The following is a 10,175-nucleotide window of genomic DNA, read 5'->3' as shown; positions in this document are numbered from 1 at the left end:
AAAGATGTGCTTAAAACTTAGTAGTGCTATGGGTTGTGCCCCAAGGGATTGTTTTGTGCGCATTTGTATTTCTTTTAAATGAATTAATTATTTTCAACACACAAATACACACATATTCTTAACCTACATATTGATAATAGATAAAAATTTATAAATAGCAAATTAAAACAAATTTATAACGTCCCAGTGTACCTTTAACGCTGGCAGCAATATACTCTCTATACCAACTTAAAATACTTGAACCAAAGCAAAGATAGTATTGTCTTTGGTTAAAATAGCTTTTACACATTGAAGGAAAACCATTTTTAACCGGATTAAAGCTATTTGTAGTATTATAAATCTTATAATTATTTACATAATTTTAAATTTTCCGACGTTTCGCGTGCTTTACAGCGTGCGTTGTCACGGTAACTGAAGACAAAAGGTGTTGAATGTCAAAAGTATCACAGCTGTAGAGAAAGTTGTGTTATCTGGATTTATTTCCCCGGAGTTGGTATCGACTAAAAGATGAGGGGTTTTTGCAGAAATTAACAATCCGCGAAAATAGAGGACACCGTGAGTCAAAGCCTTAACCTGGTTAAAAAATTGTTTTCTTCCATAGTAAAGATACCGGCAAACATCTTGAACAAATGTCTGCGCAGAAGCGAATTTTAGGTATCACTGAGAGGGGGGGGAGGGGGCGTTGACTGACGTGTCGATCGCGTGTTAGTAAATCAATTGACGTTTGTGTCCCGCACTGTGTACGATGAGCAAACTTTCCCCCACACCCTTGTTTAATGCTGAAGAAGTTTGCCGTGATCTATCTATACTAGCTTTTTAATATATCAGCGCTCCTTAGACCTCATATAAATAAATTAATATTGGTTTCATTTATTGGGCAACTTTAAAATCGACCTTAAAAAGTAAAGTTCCTTGTCCGTTTTTTGCACAATATACATTTGACTTTAAGATAACAAAGAAAGAGATATAGGAGCCTCCCCCAACTTCGATTTCGTTCCCTTTGGAGTAGAGACTCTTGGGCCGTGGGGTCCAAGTGCGCAGGCGCTAATTAAAGATTGCAGTTGACGCCTGATAGTTGGTACCAGTGATCCGGTTTCATTTTATTGTGCATAAGTCTTAACGAACTTGAATTTATGGTATATGTTGTTTCGATGACTTTTAGTTTATATCTTAAACCACAAAGTTTACAAAAGATAAATTGCGATATTTTTATTATTGCATACTAAAAAGATTTATGTAATAAAGCCATGAAAAGGCATCTAATCACGGTTCGGTCATTAAGTTGAAGTAATAACTCAACATAGTAGCGAGCCTAAAGTGCAATAACTTACAGTTTCTTTGTAACTCAGAGAGATTGATGAACGCTCCTTAGGTGGGCCTCGCTTTCTTATTATGCCATACTATTAATTGATTCTTAACTAAATACTATCAGAGTTATTCATTAAATTCCTACACTGGTAATTATCTATATAATATAACGAAAAATGATACCGACTCAAAAATTCACTAAATAATATTGTTTAAATAGGTTTTGGGTCACTCCGATATTTCTTTTATATGAAAGCAAATAAAAATCCTTTAAAAATTGTAGATTTTGGAGTCAGTATGTCCACATAATTGCCTTAATCTAGTTCGGTTATCAATAAATCTATTGCGGTCTATCTAAGATTATGTAACTTCGATTTTGTTCAAGTGGACAGGCGCTAATTAAAGATTTAAGTTGGCGCCTGGTACATAGTAGCGGTGACCCCAGAGATGGTGCTTTTCTCACTCAACGAATAAATATCGAAGAAATGCTACAGGTTAAAAGTTCCACAGGGACCAAGCTTTTTAATTTGTTTGTAAGTTATTTTTTTTAATTATGTATGTTTAACTTTTAAAAGGCAGAATTTGAACAATTTCTATATACCTTTAGTCACCTAATTAATAATCAGAGTCACGTATACCTTATATATAATAACAATTATAACCTTTATTGCTGTAAAATACTTATCCTAGTACATAAAAATGTACAGTGTTTATAAAACACTAAGAATTAATCGGTAGGCCGGTTAATGTCTATTTTACAACTTGTCCTTGGACATAGACATAGACCTCCTCTTAGAGCTTCCACTCTTCTCGGTGTCTAGCTTTACGTAGCCACATAGGGACAGCTCGTCTACTTATATCATCTTCCTATATTTTTATTTGTTTTGAATGATGAAGCCATTCCGTCGGCTTTGCTCCCAATGATTCCTCCCAATTTCCATTTCAATATTACTGGAAGTAACAGCATTTCTAAAGTTTGTCAAGTCATTTATTTCTTCTAGATTTATTCTATCTTATATTTCAGATCTAGAACTCTTTTTAATACTATTTTGACATACTCTTAGTTTGTTTTTTTGTTTATCAGTGAACGACCAGGTCTGCATAGCGTCAGGCACGGTTATAAACAGGCATCAAAGACTTTTCTCATGTTTGTTTCACTTTCAAGTTTCTGTTTTTCATTACTTTCAATTCCCTACACCTACAATAACTTAATTCTTTCTAACACTAACATTAATCAATATTTTTTTATTATATTCGAGTATATTAAAACTACGCTTTGTCTACGTACCAGTCTGGAACGTGAGAAAGGCTCACTTCAATTAAGGGCGATAATTTGACGGGCTCTGACAGCTCATATTGTATTGAAATTGATTTGTGTTCAAAGTTGAATTCATTTTGACAGAATCAATAAGCTACTTTCCCGTGTTATTAACCACCTCAGTTCGTGAGTTTGGTTTAGAACAGTATTCGAGTTGCGAGAATTGGAATATAAAATAAGAAATCTTCTTCTTAGGGACGAGTCTTAAGGACCCTTAAAAAGCAATGAAGCTCTCAATAACGCTTTAATTTATAAGCCTTTACACGCGATACTTACGATGTCTATATAACTAGTTTTATTTCAGGAAAAATATAAACCAGAAAATAATAATTAGTACTACATTAACATAAAACGAATAGTTGTATACTACATACAAGTTAGCGCAAACTATAACATAAATATGTCACAATCTAACACGTATTTGACATACTGTTGTCTATTAACATAGGGGAGGGACAAGTGATTCTATATTAGTACGATTATAATATTTGATAAGTAAACATATGCACACCCCTCAACGCGTTTGGATTGACACAGAGACCTTTGGGACGGGCTGTAGCCCTATGATAGGCGGAAGAGGAAGCGAGCCTACCAAAAACGGTGTTTGCAGCAGCAAATTCCACGGCTAGTAGACAAACCTTTGCTGACATGGCTCTTGATTCAACTATAATACCGCTACTAACGATTAATGACTACCGCTTTACAATAAAACCATACGTCTAAAACGCCCATCAACGCAGTTACCGACAAAATGAAGCGAGTAATTATAAAGAGAATGAAAACGCAAAGATCGGACATGACAGACAATATCGAAGATAACAAGACAGGTTAAAATTCCTCTAATCGAATGTGGTCTTTATGCTTGTATTTAACACGATTATTATTCTTAGAGGTATCGTGTGACTTGCATTTATTCAACGTGAGGTGTCGAACGTGATTGATTAATGACAGACTGGATGAAAACAGAACGGCTACCTAATTAAATATTATTAAATGATTCTTAGTGTGGAAGATAGTAATTATGTGATTAGAGTAGTTATATGTTACTTTTTTTATAGAACAGGGAGCAAACGGGCTCATCTGATGGTAAGTGCCACTAAAGTGACACTCTGCCAGAGGGCTCGCGAGTGCATTACCTTTTAAGAATTGGTACGCTCTTTTCTTAAATAACGAAGTCGAGTTGCTCAGCAAATACTTCAGTAGGCAGCTAGTTACATATAGTGGCGCGGCAGAAACTGCCTTAAAAGCGCTGAGTTATGGAACGACGTTGAGGTACGGGTGGAATTTCGTATTTTGCCTCGACGTTCGATGGTGAAACTAATCCGAACAACTCCTCTGAACACTCTCCATGGTAAATGTGGTAGAAGATGCAAAGTGACCCAACATCTCGTATAAGAAGTGTTTGAATTACTTGGCATCTGCTGTTCATAGTAGGAATCTTTAAAATATGGGGTGAGGCTATGACTCCAAGTTGGACCCACTGACAATCAGTATCTTAGCTTTTTTGGTTAAACTTATTGGTTTTGTTTTTTAGTATATTTTCTTTAATTAAATAAATATCTCTCTCGTTTCTTTCAAAGAGATTATAACATTTACTACAGATGAATTATAGAATAAGGTTAAACTTTGTTAAAACTATTTGAATAAATAACCGAATTATTTTACTCTGAATAAAACCTACAACTCGGCTTTGACACGGAGCCGGTAACAAAATTGAGTATTTTTATTTATTTATGAAATAAAACTGGCCTCATAAAAACTAAATAAATGTCGTCCAATTATGTCAAAACTACACAATGTGACGTCCGAGTGGTTTACCTTCAAGTGATCCTTGATTTAAAGACGATCTCAATATCTTTCACGAAATGTTTAATGTTTTTGATATTATTTGTGAGTTTATTTACTGATTATCATGGTTTATTACTATACATCGAACAACGTGAAAATGTTGAGGAATATGATCATCGACTACGGAGCCAGTACGGAGGTATCTCCTTACGAATACATGAAAACGTATATATCGAAGTGTCCCGAAAATATTGAAGACGCCAAGTTGTCGTGGATCGCAGAGGCATTTTTGGGAATACAAAAACACGGTGAATTTTTAAAGGAAATTGCATCTTATATGTCCGAAGAATTATCAGATGAGGAGCAAGATTATTTTATTATTGTCTTCCACGCTATTACATTTCAAATTACCCCAACAGATATGTCATATTTGTACAAGTGTCTCTTCAATTTAAGCAAACCATTACTAAGTACATTTACGAATTTTCTGAGTAACAATGAAGTTTTAACATATGTGTCGCAAGTAGCCCAAAGCACGTATGACACAAATTTTATCACGAACAAAATAATAAGCCCTTTATTCAGTTGGCAACCATACATCAGTGAAATGGCTCATAACTATGCTGAATATTTGAAAAAAATTGAACGTAGGAAAATTAAACCATTGACAATACCTATACAGCCCAATGTATTACGGAGAAAAAATCATTCCGACTTAGGCCTTCATCGTGTGCCAAGTCCTGTGCCTGACACACCACCTAACTCAATACAAAAGAAACGTCATAAGATGTTACCGAAAAGTGTTATCGATAAAAAACTTAAGAACATCCATGAAAAAAACCAACTTAAAGCTACACAACTATTGCATATTGTCAAAACAAATAATTCAAATTTTGCTAAAGGACGGTCCGAAAATTATTATAAAAAGCTATCCGATATAAGAAACCAAATGGACAATGAGTACAAGAGAACTGGATCGAATGTTGGTAAAAGAGCATTTTCTTTACCAAACACAGCTCCAGTTATTAAAGAAACGACAGCTACGGTTAAAAGGATTAATACAAGAATACAAAAGTCTCAAAGCGAGGAAGTAAAATGGCTAGAAGACTTAATAACGAATTTCAGAGATATTAATAAAATTGAACAAATGAAAGACTACGATCGTCAAGAAAAAGAAAGAGAGAGACTTCTTAGTATAGAAAAGAAGCATTTAATGGGACAGATTTCCCACGAAGAAGCTTTAATAGCAAAACGTAAGTGCAAAGATGAAAACAAAAAGAAATATGAAGAGTTTTTAAGAGAAAAGCAAAATTGGGATGAAGAAATTGAGAATTGGAGAAAAATGGAGATGGAGAAAAATAGAAAGCAAGTAGAGAAGCTCTCGCTTTTAGAGTTGAACTTGATGGAAGCAAAAAATAACGCCACTCTCAAAAAAAAAGAAACAGCTGATAAAGTCAAAAGAGAAAACGAAGAAATACTGGCGCAGGCAATGGAAGCTAAACAAGAAGAATTAGAAAGAAGAATACGTGTGATAAAAGAAATTAAAATGCTGGCTGAAATTGCCAAAAAGGCGAAAGTTCCTAAAATAATAGACCTAACCGAGACGTCTGGTCTAGGATTACTGTGTGAAATGTCCATGGCTGAATTGCAAGAAAGATTATGCAACATGAAAATATGTTTCTGTGATGAATTGGAAAATAAAAAGAAATATATAAGAATGGAAAATTTGGCTGCAAAAAATAAATTAAAAGAAACAAAGGAATCAATTAAAAGTTACATGTATGAGCGTGAAACAATACGAAAGGAAAAGAAATCCTCAAATAATATACCACTAAACAGTACAACCTCTAAAGAAATAGGTGAACTGAAGAGAATATTGGACGAAAAACGAAAACTTCGTGTTCAGTTAACTGTGTAAATTTGATGTGTTTGTAATGTTACATATATTTTATTAATTAATTATTGTTCTCTTTCTCTATACAATTCTCTATTGGTGCACAGTCTTCAGCTGTCTTTATCATGATCTGATAGTTACACCCTGCTAGACTACATTACACATACTGAAGTTTGAATAGTGATTTTCGTTACAAAGTCCCGTTTTTATTAGTCTAATCAGTAAAGTTGTACGTTAAACCCGATATGAGATAACAGTTTAATGGTTATTAGCACCTTCAAGTTTATTGAATTTTACCGACACGATTTTAACTTTAAATTAATAAAAAACTCGACATTACGAAAAGTATAAAGAAATAGGTCTTATTAATATGAAAACATTCTCTAACTGTTGCCTTTCTATTTACAATTATAAAAAGCATTTTTTTTGGATTGGTGAGAATGTTGCTGTGTAAAATTTTCGCATAATGATTTGGCGAACGTATGAATTGAACTAAGCATTATCTAAATTTCTAAAGGAATAATATCTCCCTATTATATGTGCAATAATTAGAATAGTCTTTCCATGTCATATGACGTCATGTTAACACAAAATGAAAGTTATAAAACCGTCAATCGATTTAACATAAATTATTTTCAAATGATATACATAATGGGCGTTCAGATACCGACAATAGTACAAATAACGTGACAATTTCTCGATATCCAGAAACCTAGTCAATATAATTTGGATTAGAGTAATAAATAAGACGAGGTCGCCTGTTCATTTGTATCGGCGTATAATTTAAATTCTTTAACGCCAATGTTCAAGATTACGCGGGCAGATAGAGGCGCGGGCGCCCGTGTCGCCTTGACAACCACCAAATAAATTTATATTTCCGACCGATACCGACTCCTCTCTTTGTAGATAATTCGGTCTGTAGCGTTGAATGACTCTATTAACAGCTTCCCTTTTAGGGATAAATGTACCTGACCTCTGAACGTGTGGAGTTAAGATATTTATTTCTGTGAACAATCTTGTTAATGGAAAGTGGTTAACACTATATCAAGCCAGAGTTTTGAGTGAACTTTTGTCATTTATTTTATTATTAGTGTTACTTTTTTTACGTAGTAGCTTGTTTTGTTATTGCGATGAAAGTTTTTGTATAAATCAGTCATTTGTATGAACATAATTGTAATTATAAAAAAAATGTTTGCCTTGAATCTAAGAAGTCAGCTAAAATGGAATTTGCAAATATTTATATTTTAATTTTAAACGCAGTCTTTTTAAAGCATTCTTAATTTATAATTATTAATTACGAATACACTTTTGGTCCATTAAATCTGAATCCAATAATTAAGCAATTAAACAATTTCACTTAGCGTTTCAATTAATACTGTCGCTTAAAACTGATTTTAATAACAATATTTTACAAGAGTAATTAAAAAAGCTCAGCCTAATTAATGCCATACAAATGCGAGTTCACAGTTTTATCTGGGTAATTTAAAGATACCACGAAAAAGGGCTATTGGAGATTCACCCGATAAGAGTAAAACGTCAATAACAACCTAATTGGGCGAAGACACTCTGCCCACAATCGTCGTCAAATAAATAAACAGGGATAATTTGAGTGATAACATAATGGACATTTTCGGACCTGATTTCGACATTTCAATGGCATACATGCGCGTTTATACATTTAGATTATTGTTAGTGTTAATGGTTGGTATTATTGTGTAATTTTATTAACATAATTATAGAGCGGAAGAGTTGGAAGGAGCTAATATAAGGAAGTACTGGTTGGAATTAAATAAATATCGGAACGTCAATATGGATGCGATTGAAATCAAGGTTTTTTTAGTAAATTGGAACGCAGATTGCTCGCCTGATTTTCAAAAAACTCACATGGACAATGACTGAAGGATCGCAAGTGGATCGATTGTCTTTTAAGTATTACTAAGATCTTTAGTTGAAAGACCCTAAGTCGATTTTTTTTGAAAATACGTCAATTTCACATATTGGTGGTGGGCGGCAAAAGCTACCTTATAACCGCTCAGTTGTTGAACGTCGGACGTCGAGTTGAGGCGGGTGGAATGTCATATTCTGCCTCGACGTCCGATGATGAAACTCAGCTGCAGGAGAATGAACGAATACGTAAATTTTTCTGTAACAGGCGCAACAGTTTAGTAATTCTTTGCTCCACTATTATTTATTTTTTATGTTAATCTGTTACCTTAGTTGTTTTACTTAAAGCTGTATTTTGTCTATTATTTTATTCCCTATCATACATCGTTCCATCGAGATATGACAAACCTATAGCTAAACATATATTAAAGCATAAATACGAGGACGTAATGACAAGGAAATGAAAGGGAATTCTCAGTTTGTCCCATATACAAAGCAATAGTTGAAGGTGAAAAATGAAGGGTTTAGTATTTCTTGTCACATACTTAGACCATATCCAGGCGGTACTAGAGAAGGGACAAGTTAAAAGTATAGGATGCGAGGATACAGGACCGCGAGTGGAGGTCCGTGGTCTCTGCCTACCACTTCGGTAAAAAGGCGTGAAAATATAAATAAAAAAGGAATAATTTAAGTGTTAAATAGTCTATCTGCTCATGAGCGCTTGATACTTTATCTACATTCTAGGTGGATATAAATTTAAAATTATCGCGAAGAACCTTATGCACTCTTCTATGTAAATGTCATGGTGCAATAAATATTTTAATGCGAGGGAATAAGGAGCATTAAAGATTAAAACCAGTTTGGGATGATTCACAACCAACGACGCGTCTTACACGGGAAAGCGTATTAAGCGGAAAGAGGTTTTTATTTTGGTTCTATTTCTTTTCAAGGCTTTACAATTATGCCATTGACACTTTGCCTAACGCAGAATTTTTTTATCCTCGGACCAGAAGTTTGTAGTGTTTTGTAATATGCCTCCAAACTCAAAGTCAAAAATCATTTATTCATATAGGTAACACAATGTACACTTATGACTGTCAAAAAAAGATATATACGTTAAATGCTTCTAATTTTACATTTACTGCCAGTTCTCAAATCAAGTGCGAAGAACTGGCAATAAACTCTCCAGCACTCTTTTTAATCGCCAAGTTTTTCGTTTTGTTTTACACAACGTTTGTAAGGAGGTGAAAGCATTAGACAATGTTCCACATGACGTCTTAAGTAATAAATAATAATAAAATAAAAACAAAGATTTGTCTCAGATTGTCAAGGATCACGGTCAAGTCTCTATCAGCAGGAGACATGATGGAAATAGGAGCACGCACTTACATTCTCGTGGGAATAACACGTAGTCATAGTTGTATAGTCACAAAGTCGAAATAAGTAACATACACGAATTCATGTACGACCAGTCACCACAAGTAGCACCCGTTCACGAGTATCACGCATGGCCAGTCATCGGTCCCCTCGCCATATTATAGGGAGAGAGACAACGCGCATGGACGCCGCCACAAGCAATGACATTTAAGCGAGCATGACAATCTTGCTGCTCAAAACCACATTTTTTAAATTCCAGTGCGACTTTTTCCGATACGATTTTACTATTATTATAAGGTCTAACAGTACAGATACTGTAAAAGTAATACCGATTTCATCAATGTTAATTAATTCGCGATCCCATGTTTCAGAGAGCTCTGTGGATATTAAGAGAGCTATATTCAAATTGCATATATTTGGTCCAAGATTTACAGGAAGTAACAACTCCCGGATATATGCCATATTTATTACCAAAAAAGTAGGTACGGTACATACGACATAAATTTCGGTGCTAATAAATGGAAATATTTTTAACTGAGTCGTTCTAAGATATAAAATCTTGCAACATCTCGTTTTCAAGATGTTTAATCCATATTATGATTACTC

The 10,175-nt window shown here is 34.2% G+C and overlaps 1 protein-coding gene across 1 annotated transcript; it reads left to right on the top strand.

The window, feature by feature from the left end:
- Positions 1-4,420: 4,420 nt before the first annotated feature.
- On the top strand, positions 4,421-6,373 carry LOC123715198 (sex determination and dosage compensation protein sdc-2-like). Its single transcript, XM_045670110.1, has one exon. The coding sequence runs from the start codon at positions 4,539-4,541 to the stop codon at positions 6,330-6,332; it is 1,794 nt and encodes a 597-aa protein (XP_045526066.1). The 5' UTR covers positions 4,421-4,538; the 3' UTR covers positions 6,333-6,373.
- The last annotated feature ends 3,802 nt before the right edge of the window (positions 6,374-10,175 follow it).

Source organism: Pieris brassicae, chromosome 10 (genome assembly GCF_905147105.1).
Source record: "Pieris brassicae chromosome 10, ilPieBrab1.1, whole genome shotgun sequence".
Lineage (NCBI taxonomy): Eukaryota > Metazoa > Arthropoda > Insecta > Lepidoptera > Pieridae > Pieris > Pieris brassicae.
The sequence above is the reverse complement of the archived record's forward strand: the minus strand, read 5'-3'. Positions and strand labels throughout refer to the sequence as shown.